Source organism: Ursus maritimus, assembly GCF_017311325.1.
Source record: "Ursus maritimus isolate PB19 chromosome X unlocalized genomic scaffold, ASM1731132v1 scaffold_X1, whole genome shotgun sequence".
In the NCBI taxonomy this organism is placed as follows: domain Eukaryota; kingdom Metazoa; phylum Chordata; class Mammalia; order Carnivora; family Ursidae; genus Ursus; species Ursus maritimus.
Genome location: NW_024423319.1, coordinates 118,371,367 through 118,392,429, shown reverse-complemented (window position 1 = coordinate 118,392,429; position 21,063 = coordinate 118,371,367). Strand labels below are relative to the sequence as shown.

Genomic DNA, 21,063 nt, shown 5'->3' with positions numbered 1-21,063 from the left:
TGTGTGTCTTTACGTGTATCTACATGATATTTTTCCTTCGGGCCCTTTGGTCCTTTCTGCCCCATCACAGGGTGTTTGGGCCGCGGAGCAGCATTCAGCATGGCCTTTCCTTGGGGACTTTCCTCTTCACGTTCGTTTCATTCGGCTGCACTGCCCCGTTAGAGACCTTTCACCTCCCGTTGCCTCCGCAGCGGCCAGGCTCATGAAGAAGGACAGCGTGGCATAGGGTCGAGCCCAAGCGCAGGTTGCAGGGCTCGGGGAGTCTCCAGTGTGTGGAGCCCGCCAGGCCTCCCTCCTCCTGGAACCATGGGAGCAGCAGCGTTCCCCTTGGTAACATGTCATTAGCATGTTTTGCATGACGTGAGCAAGCTACGTTGCATATCAATTGCTGGGGCTCTCGAATGCAGCGCCTTTTCATTTTTCCTTTGTGCGGCTTTACTCACTGCCCCCTTGTATACACCTAGGAGCAAGATGCTTTGATGCTTTTGCTGACAAATCCTTAAGACATCCTTATTTTCTGTATCTATGGATCTTACTATCACCATTGACTTTATACTTGAAAATTTAAAAAAGCGGGAGGGGGGATACACGTACAGTACACAGAGACCGACAGATAACGCATCTGACACACCCCCAGCAGACACACAGGCAACGTACGTGGTACAGACACACAGACATACACGCACGTTCTCTACTGAGCAGTCACGTGGAACCTGTTAGATCAGAATGTGACCCTAGCAGAGCCCCAGATTCCCATTTGTGGTCCTTCTTGTGACCCTGATTTCCTGAATTCCTAACTGGATTAAAAAACCAATTAGTGGTTTTTTATGCCTTTGACTTTGTAAGTTTGGTGGTGAGGAGAAGGAGTAAAAAAAATAAGGGGGAGGGAACAAGCTTGGCGCTGAAATTGCTGTGCTAACGTAAGTCTAACTGGAGTGCGGTGCTGGGGGGCAGTGCAGTGAACCCCATGGCTAGGACCAGGAGAGACCATACAGCATGTTTGCCTCCCCTAGGGCACTGAGCGCCCTGCAGTCCTGCAAAGGATGCCCCACTGGGAAGACAGGAAGTGCCCATGAGGCCTTGTGCCTGACAGAAGCCGGACATGGCCCTTGGGCAAACCGTGCAGGCCGTCTTTTGCTCCGAGTCCTTATTTCCCATGTGTGAGTTCTCTCCTGTGTCTGGGCACATCTCCACATCCTGTCTAACACACCCGGCAAATAGAGCTCCTTTTTCGTTAACATACTAAAGGTGAATCCAGATGGCCAAAAGCACTTAAGTTTGAGCAGTCCATTGTGGCTAATTTAATTGTGTGTGTCTGGGAGGTGGTGGGTAGTTAGGAAGTCAGCAGCACCAAGAGCCTTCCTGCAGATCTGTGGATGCTGTGTTTCAAGCCTGTTGGTAGGAGAGGAGGAAAAGTGCATGCATGGCTCCGCTCTTTGAAGCAGAATATTAGGGAGGCATTTGTGAAGTGTCGTGAATTAGGTTTTATGCTCTTTAAGAGGCACAGTGGCTGGAACGGAAAGGAGACACAGGGCATTCCCCCCCCCGCAGCAGATCAAACCGACTCGTCCGCGGCAGGACGCCCGAGCCCTGAGTTAGGCTTCTCAAACCGCGTTCTCAGCTCGAAGGTGCTTAAATGCGATTCGGTAACCAGACAGCTGCTTGACGCTGTTCTCTACACATCCGTTGCTATGTTCAAGTTATTTTGAAAACTTGTAGTTTCTTTTAGTGCGTGCCTGGTATGTATTTTTGTTCTGCAATATCTACCTTCCTGGAACTGGGTTAATATTTTAAGCTCTTGTGCTTGGCTGCTTTGCCACCGTGTGTCTTCTAAGCTGAGGTGGTATGTTCAGTGTCTTGCCAGCAGAGAGCCAAGCTGCCCTCTCTCTGGGCCCCACTGGGACAAGCTCCTGTGCCCTCTTCTAGATACAGAGAGCTTCTAGCTTCTAGGTGGGGCAGGGTCCGGCCTGTCTGGCTGTGCTCCCGCAGCGCAGGGTGGGGGGCTGGCCCCAGCTGCTGACCGTGGGAAAGGGGAAGGAATTGGGCATGGTCTGGGTTCTGCTCTCGAGCATCCGCTGAACCTGGAGGGGCTCGTTCTCCCGAGGGCATGGTCAGAGGGACGTGTGCAGGGCACCGGACTTGCAGGACAGCATCCCGGGGGTGGGGGGACATCTGTAACACCCAGGCCAGGCATCCTGTCCCAGGAGGCCGGCTCAGTCCTGGGTCTGAAGGCGAGTGCTAGAATGAGGCTCCTGCCCTGGGTGTCAGGGGGAAAGCCTTATCCGACTTGTTACTTAGTAGGTTACATCTCTTCTGGGCGCTGGTGCTCGGACGTGTCTGCTGGCTCTCCCATTGCTGCCCTTCTTAGAGTTTCCTTTAACAACACGGTTGTCTCCCTCAACGCAAAACTGCTCTTCCCTGACCTGAAGATTCCATCAGAGGCTCGTTTTATCACTCAGGTCGGAAGCAACCGTGTGTTGGCAAAGGCGTGGCCCCCTTCTCCGTTTCGGGTTTGATAGTTGTTAGCCTGCGAGCGTTGGCTACAGCACGGATAACCGCACACGTGAGGCCTGCCCGTGCGAGTGTTTTGTGGGAACCTTTCCGTGGGTGTGTGCGTGTCTGCACATATTAAACACAGGCATGTGTGCCTCGAAAGTACAGGTAGAACTGGAAATGGATCACAGGATGGAAAGATCACTGAACCTCGTACAGTGCCCAAAAGCCTGTGTTTTTCTCGTTTTTAATAATAACGACTTAATTTAAAGGTTTTATTAATAAATGGTTTTGTGCCTCACGCTGGAAAGTTCTGTGCCTTTGTATGTGGCAATTTCCCAAAGTAAGCCACGTAAAAATAGTGTTTTGACATGGAATAAGTGTTTCTGAATAAAGCCGTGTGAGAATTTTCATCAACGTTGTTTTTAAAAATATTTGTGTAAATTTTTTTGCCCCAGCATGCAGCTTGCGTGTACGTGTGCGTGCATCTGATACGTGTGCGTGTGTTTTTAGTACTCCCCTTCCTATGACATGATGTGCCGACAGCCAGCCTGATATCCGGTGTGTGTTTCGATTGCGTATCTTGCATTACTGATTACGGTGGAGACAGGTGTGGGAAGACGTATATGGATTTAATTCCTTCAAATGATGTAAGACGATTATCCAGATCTGGGTTCTAGTCCCATTTGGAGAGAAGGTGTTACTTGGAGTCGTATGCTCATTTTTATACTTTCTCCCTCTAGACGAGCAGATGCCCAGCGTCCGGAAGCCATTCCGACATCGCAGCAGGACTCTCAGAAGCCGTCCCAGCTCTCTAAGCCACCTCCCACCTGGGAAGCGCCAGACGTGCCCCAGGAGGCCCGCAGCCGAGCGGGGACCCTACCTCGAGATTACAGATACCCAGAGGAAACGCTCGGCCCAGGACCACATGTGCCGAGCGCCCCCCCCTCGGCCCTGCACAGTCGGGGGCAGGACCCAAGGCCTGTGAACACTGCACCGCTCCCCAAGAAGCCAGCCCCACAGAGGCCACCGCCGCCCAAACGTGAACCCAGGCAACTCAAGGGCCTGGCCGGTGGCACACCCGGGACCGCTCCCCTAAGTGCCCCCAGCAAGCCCCTTCCCCCACCATCCCCGGAGGCCCTGGAGGCGTGTGTGGACCGCCTGTCCCTGTCCCACATACCCTGTGCCTTGGTGGAGAAGCTGAGCAGTGCGCAGCCCGAAGATGGTGCAAGGGCCACTGGTGAGCACAACAAGCGGCATGTAGATGAGCACACAGCCTGTCCAAAGCGTGAGGCCCTGCTCCCGTCCAAGTTCCGGCCCCTGCAGACGTCCGCCATGGAGACCTCTCGCTCCCCTTCTCCTCAGTTCGCTCCCCAGAAGCTGACAGACAAACCTCCCCTGCTGATCCAGGAGGAGAATCCCACAAGGTACTGTCCTGGGACGGTGGCCCTGTGCTCTGACCCCTTTCCCGAGCTCCTGCAGGTGCATCTTTCCCGGGTGGTGGACGCCGGGTACCCTGCTTCAGCTGCACACACTGGATTTTAAGTTGCCCCTGGGGACTGACTCCATGGGGGAGAATCCACAGCTCCAGTGGTCAGTTGCATTGTGAACTTGGTAGGGGGGCTGTCCTGTTCCACAGAAGCAAGGGGGGTGTGGTGGAGGTGGGGGACCATCCCCTGTCCTTTTCACCCAAGGCCAGCGTTGACGTATGCATTCCCCACAGGTATCTACCCAGCAGGGCTGTGTTTTCTCTAAGCATCTGTGTGTAATCAGAATCCAGTTTAAACTGAGCAGGAGATCTTCGTGTTTTTCATAATGTCCAGTATTTCCACGCTGTTTTTTTCTTTTTCTTTTAAGATTTTCTTTATTTGAGAGAGAACGAGCAAGCACAGGGTAGGGTGCGGCAAGGGGAGAGGAGAGAGAGAGAGTCTCAAGCAGACTCTGTGCTGAGTGTGGAGCCTGACAGGCTTGATCCCAGGACCCCAAGATCATGACCTGAGCTGAAACCCAAGAGTCGGCTGCTTAACCAACTGGGCCACCCTGGTGCCCCCCTCCATGCTGTTTTTTTCTGTATCTTATGTGAAAAGCCAGGCTGGTATACACCTTTTGTTAAAGCAGAGGAAACGTCTATTATAGCACATGGTGCTGCTGTTAGAATTTCAGGCGTGGGATGGTCTGCCGTGCCCGTTGAGACGTTGATAGATGTTGTCAGGCAGGGTCTGACCCGTCAGGGGCGCTGTTTCCTTTTCCCTCCTGTGTGAGGGCCTTCGAAGAACTGAGAAGTGGAAGAAGTGGAGAATTTTCGTCTTGTTCTCTAGAGCAGTGGTTCTCAACCTGGGGGAGGGCCGCTTTGCCCCCAGGGCACAGCTGGCTGTGTCTGCAGAGGTTTTGGGTGTCACGGCTGAAGAGGGAGTGTTGCTCCTGGCATCTCGTGGGCAGAGGTGAGAGGTGCTGTCCCCAGTCTGCCCCGCAGCCAGGAACGCTCTGGCCCAGAGTGTCCTGACGCGTCTCACACAGTCACCAGCAGCCACATGCGGCCGTGCAAACGTCTGTTAGTGAGAAATAAAGTAAATTCGGTGCGGCTGGTGGCATAGACTGGTTATTTCCGCCATTTTCAGAAAGTCTGTTAGATCTTCTGTTCTACAGTCTCAAGCTAATCTTTTTTCTTTTCCTTCCTCCCTTCCTTCTTTCCTTCCTTCCTCTCCTTTCCCCTTTTCTTTTCTCTTTTTTCTTTTCTCTTTTCTTTTCTTTTCTTTTCTTTTCTTTTCTTTTCTTTCTTTCTTTCTTTCACTTCAAAATATCTCCGCAGAGAGGTTATACGTTCCTGGTGTCATCCTGTGTCTCCAGGTGTGGCACCTTCAAAATATCTCCGCAGAGAGGATATACGTTCCTGGTGTCATCCTGTGTCTCCAGGTGTGGCACTGTCCCCACAGCTGCCTCTGCGGGCCCCCGCTGTGCTTTATGTCGTTCACAGTGTGGGTATCACTGCAGTACCTTCCCTGGCAGGTGACGTTGTCAGTTGTGAAAGGAAGGAGAAGCAACACGGTGGTCTGTGGTGGGCACGTATGTGAGACGGTTGCAAGCGAGCCGGCCTCAGCCCCTCCATTCTGCATTCTGCGGAGCTGGTGGGAGCCGCTGGGCTCCTCGGACAGACTGCCGTGTGCTCCCGTGCTGCTCCTGACCTGTGTGGGCTCTAGGAGGAGGCAGTAGCTTTCATGGTTTCTTGCCTGATTTTCTCATTCTGTCTTTCCTATGAGCTTGAGAGGGATTTCAGTAAGCAGTGACGATACTATTGAAGATCCTGGTGGGGGCGGGGAGGGGGGTCTTTGGGGACCCACATTATTGCATGTTCTCATCCACCGTGTCAGCGGGGCTGGAAAGGGTCGTCTTTGCATCCTGTCTCTTGCTGTACAGGTGCTCACAGAGAGCTGAGCTCTGGTTGGCATCTAGACACATACCCGACTACGTCCGCTCCGTTCTTCCCGGGAAGCACAGTGAGGCAGAGGGTGGCCGTGCCACTTCCGAAACTTGCTGCCAAGGAAGTTGGTCATAGGGTACCGAATGAGTCGCCGTGCCCCAGGGTGTGTGTTGTTGGTCAGTCCTGGTATGAAAGCGTGGAATCCCAGTGACCAACGAGACAGAGAAGCCAGGGCTCAGGGTCGGTGACCACAGTCTGCTCCTGACGGGCCAGCAGGGGGAGTGTGCCCGGGGCAGGGCTTCCTACTCTGCCTGGCATGTGAGATACTGGTCTTGCCCTACCCTGTGTGGACTTGGGGTTCTTGCGCTGGAGCTGCTCGCCTCCTCTCCTCCGTGGCTGGTGTCTCCCTCCTTCCAGTTAGCCCTCGATCACGAGTGTGCGTGTGCCGGGGCGCTTGCCGGGGCGCAAGGCAGACACCCACACTCACGCACCTGTTGAGCGGTTCCCGTGTGCCAGGCACGGAGCTGCAGCTGGAACGCAGAGAACAGGGTGCGGCGTTCCTTTCCTCTGGGGAATTGCGGAATGGGTATTCATGCCCCCCTCAAACCGCATCAACTCCTGTCCTAACACTAGGTAGCTTACTTTCAAAGCTTTGAAAGTTCTCTGGGGTTTTTGTTTAAACTACAACATGGAGACGCTGGCCAGGAGCTGCGGCCAGTGACACAGATTTGATCGCTCCTAGAAGCGTCCTCAGGAGCGTTTTCCTGCGCGCCTGTTTCCATTTGGGAGTGAACGAGCACAGAGTGTCGGGACGGCTCCTGCATGGCCACGTGGGCGGCATTAGTGGCGTCACCTTGAGCCTCTGCGTGTGAGAGTCTGCTGAGTGGGTCCTCTGGTTCACCCGAGCGGCACGGCGTGCAGCTGACGGTCACCCTCCGCAGTGGGTGTGAGCAGAGCCGAGTGGAGCGCTTGCTGTTGGGGCCGGGCGGGCCCCCAGGGGCAGCGGGCGCTTTGAGAGGAGCCGCGGGGCTCGGCGCACCCCCCCTTCTCCACCTCTCTGCCTGTGGATTAGGAATCGATGAGATCTGGTTGCGGTAAGGTCTGATCTGCTGTGTTTTGTCCTGACTTTGAAGTAAAAGTTCATCCAACTTTTTAAATGTGCAAGTCTGGCCAGCTTACAAGAGGAGAGGCCCTTTATGCTTAGAAAGGACCAGGAAGAGATGCTTTGCTGGAAAGTATAGGTCAACGTGTGAAGGACTTGTTCTTTTTTCCTTGTCTTCCTGCCCTGGAAATCCAGTTTCTCCACAAGTCGGGGAAGATAAATAGAGGCTGGCTTAGACGTCAGTCCTGGGGCAGCGCCTGGCTGGCTTAGTCGGGAGAGCATGGGACTCCTGATCTCAGGGTTGTAAGTTCAAGCCCCACATTGGGCGTAGAGCTGACTTTAAAAAAAAAATTCAGTAGTAGGTGATCTGGGTTTATAAATTTTTTTTTAAAGATTTTATTTATTCATTCGATAGAGAGACAGCCAGTGAGAGAGGGAACACAAGCGGGGGAGTGGGAGAGGAAGAAACAGGCTCCCAGAGGAGGAGCCTGATGTGGGGCTCGATCCCAGAATGCCGAGATCACGCCCTGAGCCAAAGGCAGACGCTTAACGACTGAGCCACCCAGGCGCCCCAGTGATCTGGGTTTCTAAGTGTGTAATGGAAGGAATGAGGAGAGGGGTTCTTCTGTCTCTGTCTTTGCTTGGATAAGATGCCCAAAGTTTCCTTCTGACGTTTAGCACATCTAAATGGTATTTTCCACAGAGCTGGCCTTTTAAAATTTATTCATAAATTTTAAAGAAGGCATTAGGCGGGGACTGTACATGAATACCTAGATAAAACATCTAATGATTTCTACTGGAGGAGAGAAGAGAATACAAAATGATTTTAGCCTATACACTGCAGTGTACAGGGAAAAAACCATACTGTGTTCCCAGCTGCCAGTTAAAGGGTGAAAAACCTTTAATTTAGAGCACTGGAATGTTCCATGCGGTACACAAAATTCGGTCCGTTAGGGTCACATGGTAGAAATGACCTTAGCCCACTATACTAGAAACAAATGCAGAACTTTGGCTTTATGATTTTGACTTGTTTTTTCCTTCCCTTGTGGACACCAGCAGATGGCTCTCTTTCTCCAATATGTCCTTCAGAAATACTTGAAACAGACTTTTGTCCCTGTGACCCTGGTCCACGGGATCCCTGGGTGTGGTCCAGCGAAGTCTAGCTGAGGGCACCAAGCGGCATTCGGGGGAGTCCTGCATGAAGCCCCATCACACTGACCAGTCCATGTTCTGTCTTCCGTGCGGGTGCCCCCCAGTTCCTTTCACTGCGAAACCTTCTTTAGTAATTTATCTTATTTATTTACTTTTTTAGAGACCATGTGCGAGCGGGGGTAGAGACGGGCAGAGGAGGGAGAGGAGAGGGAGACAGACAATCTTAAGCAGGCTCTATACCCAGTGCAGAGCCCCATGCGGGCTTGATCTCACGACCCTGAAATCATGACCTGAGCCGAATCAAGAGTCAGACGCTAAACCAACTGAGCCACCCAGGCGCCCCCTCCCCGCCTTTTTTTTAAAGTAAGCTTCACAGCCAATATGGTGCCCAGTGTGGAACTTGAACTCATGACCCTGAGATCAAGACCTGAGCTGAGAGCTGAGATCAAGAGTCAGGTGCTTAGGGGCACCTGGGTGGCTCATTCGTTAAGCGTCTGCCTTCGGCTCAGGTCATGATCCCAGGGTCCTGGGATTGAGCTCCACATCAGGCTTCCTGCTCAGTGGGAAGCCTGCTTCTCCCTCTCCCACTCCCCCTGCTTGTGTTCCCTCTCTCACTGTCTCTCTCTGTCAAATAAATAAAATCTTAAAAAAAAAAAAAGCTGGGCCCTTAACTGACTGAGTCACCCAGGCGCCACCCCCCATCTTTTTTTTTTTCCCCTAAGGAAAAGTGTGTACTCAGTGAATCACTTAAAATAATACCTAAGTGGTGTGCCCTGTGGTTAGTGCCAGATCCTTGCGTGGCTGCTTTGAGAAGCCGTGTGAAGGGTAGCTTGAAGTGTTGAGTGGTGGAAGGCCGGTGGAGGGTGACAGCCGGTGCACCCAGCACATGAGGAAGCCTCCGATTGGGGCCAGTGGGTGCGTGTCCTCATTGTCCACTCAGATCATAGTCGCTGTGTAGGGAGGTCTTCCCGCAACCTCAGAACCACGCAGGCACCCGTCGGTGTGCGCTGGCCCTGCTTTGAGAGGCAGCGACGGAAGGCTGTCATGACAGTTGTGTTAGAGAAGCCTATCTTCCCCGCCCCCAAAGAAAACGTAAGTGAGCGGGGCTTGTTAACGCGCGCACGATGGCCGGCATGAAAACGAGTGTTCAGCCGTCTGCCCCTCGGTAAGCCCAGCGATCCAGCCTCAGGCGTCTGTGGGTGTGTGGGTGACTTTGGAAATTGGAAGGTGTCCAGATGCTCAGGGTCAGGAAATGGGGCCTCCTCAACCTCCATGCGCCGTCCTGGGTCGTGGGATCCTGGAGGTTCCCTGCACTGCGGTGGCCGCACGTCCCCCTGCCGTCAGGGCAGGCGAGGAACCGGCTGGTTTCTGGCCCGGGTAGCAGTCCATACGGGGCTCACTCTGTGTTTTCAGCACATGGACTTCTCTTTCCAGAATCGAGCGGGTGATGGACAACAACACCACGGTAAAGATGGTACCCATCAAGATCGTGCACTCGGAGAGCCAGCCTGAGAAGGAGAGCCGCCAGGGCCTGGCCCGCACCGCCGAGCTGCCCGCGCTGCCCAGCGGGCTGGAGAAAGACCAGATCAAGACGCTCAGCACGTCCGAGCAGTCCTACTCGCGCTTCTGCCTCTACAGCCGCCAGGGCGCCGAGCCCGAGCCCCAGCGCCCCAGCGCCCCAGCGCCCCGCGCCAACGACCACGGGGCCTCTCCTTCCGCGCTCAGCTACGTGAAGGCCAAGGAGAGGACGGCCGAAGACCTGAAGTCGGAGGAGCTGGCCCGGGAGATCGTGGGGAAGGACAAGTCCCTGGCCGATATCCTGGACCCCAGCGTGAAGATCAGAACCACCATGGACCTCATGGAGGGCATCTTCCCCAAAGACGAGCACCTGCTGGAGGAAGCTCAGCAGCGCAGGAAGCTGCTGCCCAAAGTGCCGTCTCCCAGAACCGCGGAGGAGAGGTGAGCAAGCGCTGCCCTCGTTCTGCAGCTCGGCCAGCGCGCGTCCGCCCTCCGAGCATCTCTCGGGCTTCGGGGGCGAGGGGCTGGTACGTGGGTCTGTGTGCACGTGGCTTTTCGGGGCCCCATTTTCATAAGCACTGTCCAGTGCTTGAGCCCGTGTTGGCTGTTTTGTGACCCTCCCAAAAGAGCCACTGAGGCCCTGTCCTGGGGATGCCACCTTGGGGGCCTGGCAGAGATGTGGAAACACCACAGGTCCTGCGCATTCTTGGCTTGAGCCCCGTTTGGTTCAGGGTGATGCCCATGGGCTCCTTTCTCAGAAGACAGAGCTTCTCAGCTGGGACACTGTCTCCTTCCAGAGGTTGGCAATGTCCAGATCCGTGTTTAGGTGTCAGGCCTGGGAGGTGCTCCTGGCACCCTGTGGGTGGAGACCAGGGAGGCTGCCGTGCGCAGGACACCCCCATAGCAAAGAAGGCCCTGGCCCCGGATGTCGTTCGTGAAGGCTCCTGAACGTCCGGGTTGACGAAGGAGACTTTGTGCTCCTGGTTATGGAGCGCAGCGAGGGGATGCATGGCCACTGGTTTGGTAGCCTGCCCTTCACAGCCCGTCTCCTTCACGGGCTGCCTGCGTGGGCGTGTGGGCTTGCATCTGTCCTGGTGGTGCCCGCTGTTGCCATAAGCACCCTTTATGGACAGTAGGTGGGAGCGCCAGTGACACCCAGCACAGAAGGACAAAGGGGCTGAGACGGGCCCGAGCCAGGGGGCGCGGACATGGTGGCAGACAGAAAAGTGCAGGCTGCATTCGGGGCCTTGGGGCCTCACTTACAGGGAACTGTGCGCACGTACTCTTCGCAGACCTTAGGCTCCCGGCGAAAATTCTCCCTCTGCTCCCTTCCCCCCCCACCCGGGGAGATTCTTAGACATCCCTGCTTATTTGACTTTTCCCCCTTCTTAAGAAACTGCGTTCCGTAGACTTGCGGAGTATCCATTTGGCGACGCGGTGTCTAGTTCTGTCATTGTCGCTTCTCCCCCGCCCCCTTGGCCGTCTCGTGCCGCGGGCTGTTGTGCTTGCGTTGGCACCGCCGCGTGCTCGTCACGGAGCGGGGGGGCTGGGAGGGGGCGTCTGGCGCGGAGTCACAGCCGGCTGACGTGCCCACTCACGTGTCCCGCAGGAGAGAGGAGCCGGGCGTGCCGGCGGCCCTGTCCCTCGCCACCAGCTCCTCCTACTACAGCACGTCAGCCCCCAAGGCGGAGCTGCTGATTAAAATGAAGGACCTGCAGCAGCAGGAGCCCGAAGACGACTCGGGCAGCGACTTGGACCACGACCTGGCGGTGAAGAAGGTAGGGAGGCCCGTTGTCGAGGACGCCGTGCTCGACGTTGGGGCAATAGGAGTTAAACACTTAGCGGCTAAGCCTTCTGTTCCAAAATGGGGCCTTTGCCCTCACAGTCTCTTTACCATCTTTTTTTTTTTTTTAAGATTTTATTTATTTACCTAGAGAGGGAGGAGGGGCAGAGGGAGAAACAGACTCCCCGCTGAGCGAGAAGCCTGATGCAGGATTTGACCCTGGGAATCTGGGGTCGTGACTTGAGCTGAAGGCAGACGCTTCACCGACTGAGCCACCCAGGCACCCCTCTTTACTATCTTTTTATAAAGGATCTAAGGTCCTATTAAGTGGGTACCATTCTCATTCAAAGTTCGATTGAGATGTCCCTTCTATCCCATTTAAAATCCAAGGACTTGGGGCACCCACGTCGCTCAGTCGTTCAGTGTCTGCTTTCAGCTCAGGTCATGATCTTAGGGTCCTGGGATCCAGCGCCACGTGGAGTTCCCCACTCAGCAGGGAGTCTGCCTCTCCCTCTGCCCCTCTCCCACACTCGTGTTCACACGCGCTCTCTCTCAAATAAATAAAACCTTTGAAAAAATAAAAATAAAATCTAGGGACTTCATTGTGTGACCTCTAGCGAGTCACACGTTCTCTTTGAATATCAAGTTCTAGTACCTCTAACCAGAGGATCATAATCCCACAGTGGGTTGTAAGGTGCGTCATTTGCTAACCGAAACAACTCCTTGGGAGCTTGGGGATACAGCAGTAGATGGAACAGAATGGAGCCTTCCCTTCCCCGAAGGGGAGCTCACGTTCAGCGAACACCGAAACCCGTACACGGTACAGGGTCAGCACAACGTGGCCCACCACCTGCTTCGATAAAAGACGTTCTCTGGAAACACAGCCGCACCGATCCGTTTATGTACGCGCTCTGGTGGCTCTCACACCACACACAGCAACCTGGAGTACTTGCCCCTGACCATGTGCTCCATAAAGGCGAAGGTCTTCAGTGTCTGGCCCTTTACAGAAAGAGTTTGCCAGCCGTTAGTGTAGTCATCGCATGGTAGAATCGAAACAGGGTGCAGGAATGGGGTGAGACAAAGGAATGCGGTTACGGGGTGATGACTGAACAGTGACCTGGGTGGAGTGTGAAGGGTAAGCCGCGCGGGCGCCTGGGTGTGCTGCGGGGAGAGGGGCCGGCCGGTGCTAAGGTCCGGTGGTGGGAGCCGTGTGCACCAGGAATGGAGGGTGGGAGGTGACGTCGGAATGAGGTCAGGAACAGTGAGGGCTCATGAGGTCGTGCGAGGGACAGAATTACTGCTGTCACGGTCAATGTCGTTACTACTGTATTAGCGTTAAATCTTCATGATATGTCGGCATGCCACAGCTGTGCCATCTAAGGGATTACCTGTTTTTTATAGGTAGGTAGGCCTCAGCATTAAACGGATGAGGGAAGTGCCAAGGAAAAGTCTGTCTCAGAGGATACCACGTACTGTTTATTCCAGGGGTCTTGAGCCTGTCTAAATAGTAGTAGGAAAAGAAAAGGAGGGAACCAGCATTTTGTGAATGTTTTCCATATGCTTAGTACTTTGGAAAAGGGCTTTCATTAAAAAATATTTTTTTTTTAAAGATTTTTTATTTATTTATTTGACAGAGAGAGAGACAGCCAGCGAGAGAGGGAACACAGGCAGGGGGAGTGGGAGAGGAAGAAGCAGGCTCCCAGCGGAGGAGCCTGATGTGGGGCTCGATCCCATAACGCCGGGATCACGCCCTGAGCCGAAGGCAGACGCTTAACGACTGCGCCACCCAGGCGCCCCAAAAAATATTTTTTTTTAACAAAAATCTTTGTGAAAGATTTTGCTGGAAGTCTGTATGTATGATTAGTGGTTTAAAAATACCACCGGTTGATTTCACATAGAATAGAAGAAATCCTATGACCCGTGCACAAAAGAAAATTACTTCCAGTTTGGGAAACAGTAGCTTTTTGGTTCAAGGAATTGAAGGAAATGGAAGATAAGCATTTTGGTCTTGGGCCTCTAAGGCCCTGTATCTGGCTTATGGTTGCATATTCTGCTGTTGTTGTTGTTGTTGTTTTTTAAATAAAGAATCAAAAATGTTTTTAGTTTTTCTCATAAAACTAGAAAAAAATGTACACTTTGGACAGTTCTAATTCAGTCCTGACCCTAGATGTAGCCGACTCTGTGCTTTACGATGTGCCCCTGTTTCTCATGCTGTGATGAATTTGGAGTGCAGCGCTCCCTGTCTCGCTCCTTTCATCTCTGTTGCACTTTCTCGTTTTGCTTTTGGGAGACACAAGATGCTGGGGCACCACCTCCCCTCAGATGGCTGCTTTGGGATTGAGATGAGTCCCTGTGGGGCGCCTGGGTGCTTCTGTTGGCTAAGGGTCTGCCTTTGGCTCAGGTCATGGTCCTGGGTCCTGGGATCGAGTCCTGCATCGGGCTCCCAGCTCAGCTGGGGTCTGTTTCTCCCTCTGCCCCTCCCTTCTGCTCATGCTCTTGCTGGCTCTCCCTCTCTCTCAAATGAATAAGTTACACATATTTTTAAAAAAAGAGATGAGTCCTTGTGAACTTGCCTCCTGACAGCCCACCCCCCACCCACCTGCCCCATGATTACACTCTGAAGCTGACCGACATATTTTGTGCAATATGCACGTGCCGGTCGATTTCACCATCGATGGCAAGGGCTAGAAATCACAGTTCTGTGCAGTGTTAGTGACTCAGGAATCCTGCTTTTCGGCTTGATTTGACAAAGGCATCTGCCGCCCTGTCTTTGCACCCTTCCTTCCAGTACCCACAAATACACTGTGTCGTGCGGTTACGCGAAGTGTGCGCCAGGGAGAGGAGCAGATGAGTGCTCTGCAGGTGTACCTGGTGGGCCATGATGGTAGAGTAGCAAGACCCCGAATCCCCTGTGAGCCAGACGTTCCCAGAGGGACCTCGGCTGTCACGATCCCAGCATCACTGCGTGCTCACAGAGCCAAGTGCCGGAGAGGGTGACCCTGTGTTTTAGGAGAAGACTAAGGACGCAGGACAGAACACAAGGTTCCATGCAGGGAAGCGGTGAGGGAATTCTGGTGTCTGGTTGGAAGCATTAGGCCGGGAAGGCTAAAAGTTTGTTTTTGTACCCGCTCAGAAAGTGCTCTGGTGGGGTTACGGGGTTCTGCAGGAGAACCAAGCACACGCCTCTGAGGGTCCTGCTTTCTCCCTGGGCCCAAGAGGTGGGCACAAGCACCAGAGAGAAAAGACCGCATTTCCCCTGTGGAGTGGGACAAAAGTGAGGTGTCTGGGGCCATCTGAACGGAGGTAGAGGAACAGGTGTGAGCCCTGGGGCCGGGCCTCTGCCACCAGTCGCTCTCATCCCAGGCCTCGCCGAATGCCACGTGCTGCAGGACACAAGCAGATGGGCTTGTGTGAGGCCTTCTGCACCCAGGGGGGTGCGAAGAGTGATTGATTCCCGTGCTGCCTGGGCCAGGCCTCCCTCATCCCAAGATCTTTCAAAGTCAACGTCTGTGCTGCTTAGAATGGCCCTTTAAGGAAGGGGGGGGGTGTTTTTCTAAGAAAAGCTTACGCAAGACATACAAAGGAATCAAAAGAATTTGGGCTCCTTCCAGAAAGCCCAGTTTCAAGTTAGCTCAGCTGATGCTGCAGGTTTGTAGGCACGTTTTCATGCATTGGCAGGAAATCTTCGTGATGGTAATTGCTGAAGAATAATGACACTGAAGGATTACCGGTAACACTGGCGAGACCTCCTCATACATCCACAATCCTCTAAATTGCTTGAGGAATTCATTCAGGTTAGGCTTGGCTGCAGGCAAGAATTTGGAAAGTTCTCTGTCTCTATAATCTGTTTTGTGCTTTTCCCTCAAGTAATGAATATCCGCGAAAAAGCCATCTCAGCTGTGGGATTCGAAGTGGGTTTCACCCGATAAGGAGGGTCCACGGAGACACAGAAAGGCAGGCGTGAGCACACTCCGACTCCCACACCCTAAGACAAAACAGCAAAGAGGTGTAGACACAGACGGTTCTTTTTTTTTTTTTTAAGATTTTATTTATTTATTCGACAGAGATAGAGACAGCCAGCGAGAGAGGGAACACAAGCAGGGGGAGTGGGAGAGGAAGAAGCAGGCTCCCAGCAGAGGAGCCTGATGTGGGGCTCGATCCCAGAACGCCGGGATCACACCCTGAGCCGAAAGCTTAACGACTGAGCCACCCAGGCGCCCTGACACAGACGGTTCTAACTGAGGGAAGGAAACGCCTGAACGTCCTGAGCAGCCCTGATGAAAGGCCGTGGCTTTCGGAACTGAGGGCTTATTTTTAGTATGCGTGTGGACCCCTAAATGCTGGGTGGAGGGTGTCCGTCAGTGCCTCGTCCTGAGACAGCTGCCGTGTGGTCAGCTCATACAAAGCATGGCTGCTGCACTCCTGGTTCAGCGCGTCTTTCCTCTGCAGTTGGACTCTTCCCACGTCAGGAGTCGTCGGCACAGGCGACCTGCACTTGACTGCTGTGTGTGCAGTCAGGGAAGCTTCTACCGCGCACTGCCAGGGTTGCTGACACCTGCTGAGTATGGGGCACCCGCTGGGGGCTGCTGGGCTGCTAATTCGCGTGCAGGGAATTCCTTCAGTCCTCGAGGTGGGCGCTCCTGTTCCCCGTGTAGCCGTGGACGTGGTCCTGGAGAGCGTCAGGAGTCTGTGCTCCCTCTGGCCGTGTGCCTTCTGTCCCCCAGGCTCTGCACGCTCCCTCTGCGGTCAGAGTTGGTAAACTGCCCCAGGACAAGGGGCGGGCGACGGCACAGTGACTCCCGTAGGCCCACTTTATATAGTGCCCTTGGTACAGCCCAGTGAGCTAAAAGTCCGCATTGGACTTGAGCGTTCAGATGGTCCCATCTTCATTCGGGTTTGTGCCCCTGAGCACTGTGTCGTTCGAGGCTAGCCCAGCGGCGTGCTGGCATCACGTTGGCTTTTCAGAACTCAGCAGGCGGGGACGAACACCCCGTTGGTTCTGCTCTGGGTGGACCTGATAGCTTAGCGATGTCCGTGATCGTCAGAAAGTGGTTTTTCCCAGGGCAGGGCTCACCGCAGTACTCCTTGAAAGCCATCCCTGTAATTCTTCCCACGTGTAACAGGAGGCGGATAGTCTTTGCCACTCAAGTCAGAGCACACGGTGCCGATGTATATGTTTTAGTTTTTATGTTTGCCCTTTAAAAAATGATCATTTAGGGGCGCCTGGGTGGCACAGCGGTTGAGCGTCTGCCTTCAACTCAGGGCATGATCCTGGCGTTATGGGATCGAGCCCCACATCAGGCTCCTCCGCTATGAGCCTGCTTCTTCCTCTCCCACTCCCCCTGCTTGTGTTCCCTCTCTCGCTGGCTGTCTCTATCTCTGTCAAATAAATTAAAAAAATCTTTAAAAAAAAAAAAAATGATCATTTAAAGGGCCGATGGGAGAGGAGAGTGGGGAGTTCGTGTTGAAGGGTCAGAGCTTCAGTTGGGGAACGTGAGAAAGTTCTGGAGACTGGTGGCAGTGGTGGTTGTACAACCACGTGGATACACAGAATGCCACAGAGTGGTACACTTAAACATGCATCAAATGATCAATGTCTTATGTTTATTTTGCCATATTAAAAAAAAAATGAGTAATTCGTTTGCATTTTGGTCATATTCAAGTCAGGTGTCTGTAAAAGACTTTTAATTTTACTGACATCTCTTTATCTGTTTTAACTTTTAATTGCTCACCCTATGTACAACATACTTTTTAGTCGTGGAATTCAGTACTGGGCGTGAGACTCTGTAGCTTCTGTACATGTGAGTCTTTAAATTACAAAATGCCAGGGGCGCCTGGGGGGCTCAGTCCGTTAAGCATCTGCCTTCAGCTCAGGTCATGATCCCAGGGTCCTGGAATCGAGCCCCGTGTCGGGCTTCCTGCTCAGCGCGGCGCCTGCTTCTCTCTCTCTCTCTCTCTCAAATAAATAAACAATCTTAAATAAATAAATAAATTGGGAAGTTCCAAAGTCTGAAACCCAAAGTGTCACTGAGATTCCTGGCAGAGGTACAGGGTGGAATGAGGTTTTACTGTGAGTAGCCCCGGGGGCCAGACCCTGCCCTGTCGTCTAGGACACTAACAGGATGAGAGCAGGGTGGTTTGGTTTAGTTCTCACTTAAATGCCAGTGACGTCACCAGGAGTTGTTATCCTTCCCCTGGTCTTATAAATCCTCTGTTTTTGGATGCAAAATAAACTCTGACCCAGTTGGGCTGAATTCCACGCAGGTCGGTTACGTGAGAACGCAGGGCTGCAGCAGCGGCGCAAGGTGCCGGGTCGGGGCAACCCTAACGAGTGTTTGCACGCCACCCTCTGTCCCCACAGCAGGAGCTCATCGAGAGCATCAGTCGCAAGCTGCAGGTGCTTCGGGAAGCCCGGGAGAGCCTCCTGGAGGACATCCAGGCCAACGGTGCCCTTGGGGACGAGGTGGAGGCCATTGCCAAAGATGTCTGCAAGCCCAACGAGTTTGACAAGTTCCGGATGTTCATTGGGGACCTGGACAAAGTGGTGAACCTTCTGCTGTCACTGTCTGGCCGCCTGGCCCGCGTGGAAAATGCCCTCAATAATTTGGATGACAGTACTTCTCCTGGTGATCGGGTAGGTGCAGCGTGTCTGGGCCGGACATCGGGGGGCCCGTGTGGTGATGGGGTAGGTACAGCGTGTCTGGGCCGGACATCGGGGGGCCCGTGTGGTGATGGGGTAGGTACAGCGTGTCTGGGCCGGACATCGGGGGGCCCGTGTGGTGATGGGGTAGGTGCAGCGTGTCTGGGCCGGACATCGGGGGGCCCGTGTGGTGATGGGGTAGGTACAGCGTGTCTGGGCCGGACATCGGGGGGCCCGTGTGGTGATGGGGTAGGTACAGCGTGTCTGGGCGGGACATCGGGGGGCCCGTGTGGTGATGGGGTAGGTACAGCGTGTCTGGGCGGGACATCGGGGGGCCCGTGGGGTGATGGGGTAGGTACAGCGTGTCTGGGCGGGACATCGGGGGGCCCGTGGGGTGATGGGGTAGGTACAGCGTGTCTGGGCGGGACATCGGGGGGCCCGTGGGGTGATGGGGTAGGTACAGCGTGTCTGGGCGGGACATCGGGGGGCCCGTGGGGTGATGGGGTAGGTACAGCGTGTCTGGGCGGGACATCGGGGGGCCCGTGGGGTGATGGGGTAGGTACAGCGTGTCTGGGCGGGACATCGGGGGGCCCGTGGGGTGATGGGGTAGGTACAGCGTGTCTGGGCGGGACATCGGGGGGCCCGTGGGGTGATGGGGTAGGTACAGCGTGTCTGGGCGGGACATCGGGGGGCCCGTGGGGTGATGGGGTAGGTACAGCGTGTCTGGGCGGGACATCGGGGGGCCCGTGGGGTGATGGGGTAGGTACAGCGTGTCTGGGCGGGACATCGGGGGGCCCGTGGGGTGATGGGGTAGGTACAGCGTGTCTGGGCGGGACATCGGGGGGCCCGTGGGGTGATGGGGTAGGTACAGCGTGTCTGGGCGGGACATCGGGGGGCCCGTGGGGTGATGGGGTAGGTACAGCGTGTCTGGGCGGGACATCGGGGGGCCCGTGGGGTGATGGGGTAGGTACAGCGTGTCTGGGCCGGACATCGGGGGGCCCGTGGGGTGATGGGGTAGGTACAGCGTGTCTGGGCGGGACATCGGGGGGCCCGTGTGGTGATGGGGTAGGTACAGCGTGTCTGGGCCAGACATCGGGGGGCCCATGGGGTGATGGGGTAGGTACAGCGTGTCTGGGCCGGACATCGGGGGGCCCGTGTGGTGATGGGGTAGGTACAGCGTGTCTGGGCCGGACATCAGGGGGCCCGTGTGGTGATGGGGTAGGTACAGCGTGTCTGGGCCGGACATCGGGGGGCCCGTGTGGTGATGGGGTAGGTACAGCGTGTCTGGGCCGGACATCGGGGGGCCCGTGTGGTGATGGGGTAGGTACAGCGTGTCTGGGCCGGACATCGGGGGGCCCGTGTGGTGATGGGGTAGGTACAGCGTGTCTGGGCCGGACATCGGGGGGCCCGTGGGGTGATGGGGTAGGTACAGCGTGTCTGGGCCAGACATCAGGGGGCCCGTGTGGTGATGGGGTAGGTACAGTGTGTCTGGGCTGGACATCAGGGGGCCCATCTGGTGATGGGGTAGGTACAGCGTGTCTGGGCTGGACATCGGGGGGCCCACGGGCAGGTCGTGCTCAGTGTGTTGTGAGTTCACGCGGTGAAGCCTCACACAGCTGCTGGGCAGCCCGTCCAGGCTCGCCATCTCCTTCCATCGAACCGACACAAACAGGTGCTGCCGGGGCGCACGGGGCCTTGAACGCCGCTGTCATTGGATGGCAGGGCTGCTGTGATGTTCGGGAAGAACCGGGGGTTCTTTGTGACGTCTTTTCCTCCATTCTGTGATCCTTACTAATAACGGTCTCCTCCTCGGAGATTGTCTTGGTCACGTGACTACGTGAACCGGGTGCTCAGCTACTCTGACAGATTATAAGCACTCAGTGATCATGGAATTCGATGTTGTTGCTGTTTTTAACAGGAGTGCACACAGCAGTCTGGAAGGAGCCGAACGACTTGTCGGCCTTTTCCCCCTTTCTTTTTTCTTTTTTTTTTTTTTTTGAAGATTTTATTTATTTGTCAGAGAGAGCACGACCAGGGGTCGGGGGAGCAGCAGGCAGAGGGAGAAGCAGGCAGGACTCGATCCCAGGACCCCAGGATCATGACCAGAGCCGAAAGCAGATGCTTACCCGGCTGAGTCACTCAGGCGTCCCCCTTTGTCCCTTTCTTGAGGTGTGCAGCTTGGAACATGTCTCTTAGTGCATTTATGTTTCGGTTTTTCACATGCAAAATACAGGAAGTAATATCTACCTTGTTGGCTTTCCTTTCTGGGTCAAATATCAGCAGAACATTGAGTTTCATTCTTTGAGTAGGCCCTCAAATGATCATTTTTATTATTAATAAGACTCCTTAACTTCTCTGAAAGGGGAGCAGAAGAGGCACCCCTCTCCCTTACTCCACGTGAGAGTGGGGTCGGCCGCATAAATCTTCTAGAGTGTGGCTTTCACGCCGTTGTAATTCTGTGCTTGGCTAAGTCGTTAGTGACTACCATTTGAACGTACTATATAAGCATTTAAGAAAAAACTGGGGCCGTTGGGTGAGGTGTAGATTCCGTGTTGCTGTTTTCCCCATCTTTGCCGGCAGTATCTGAGAAGAGGAAAAGAACAGGAAAGAGATTTCTTTATACTTAATTGGAATATTTTCAAGTATTGATTTAAGAGAAAAAACAGTATTGTCTTTGCGGCTCAGCTCATCTTTAATCCATTTTTCCCTCTGTGTGTGGAACAGACACTTTAGAATTTTGGGATGATACGGGCGCCTGGGTGGCTCCGTTGGTGAAGCAGCTCCCTTCAGCTCAGGTCACGATCTCAGGGTCCTGGGATCGAGCCCCACATCGGGCTCCGTGCTCAGCAGAGAGTCTGCTGCTCCCCCTGCTTGTGCTCTCTCTCTCTTTCGGACAAATAAATAAATAAAATCTTAAAAAAGAAAATTGAGGGGATGCCAGAAGGAATGAATGCTAA

At 54.4% G+C, this 21,063-nt stretch overlaps 1 protein-coding gene across 1 annotated transcript in view; it reads left to right on the top strand.

Moving 5' to 3' along the window:
- SHROOM2 (shroom family member 2) overlaps positions 1–21,063 on the top strand; it is a 137,666-nt gene that overhangs the window by 112,458 nt on the left and 4,145 nt on the right. The window contains exons 7-10 of the mRNA XM_040634605.1: positions 3,237–3,920; positions 9,600–10,124; positions 11,293–11,461; positions 17,828–18,100. Coding sequence (XP_040490539.1) covers positions 3,237–3,920; positions 9,600–10,124; positions 11,293–11,461; positions 17,828–18,100 — 1,651 coding nt within the window. The remainder of the gene's footprint in view (positions 1–3,236; positions 3,921–9,599; positions 10,125–11,292; positions 11,462–17,827; positions 18,101–21,063) is intronic.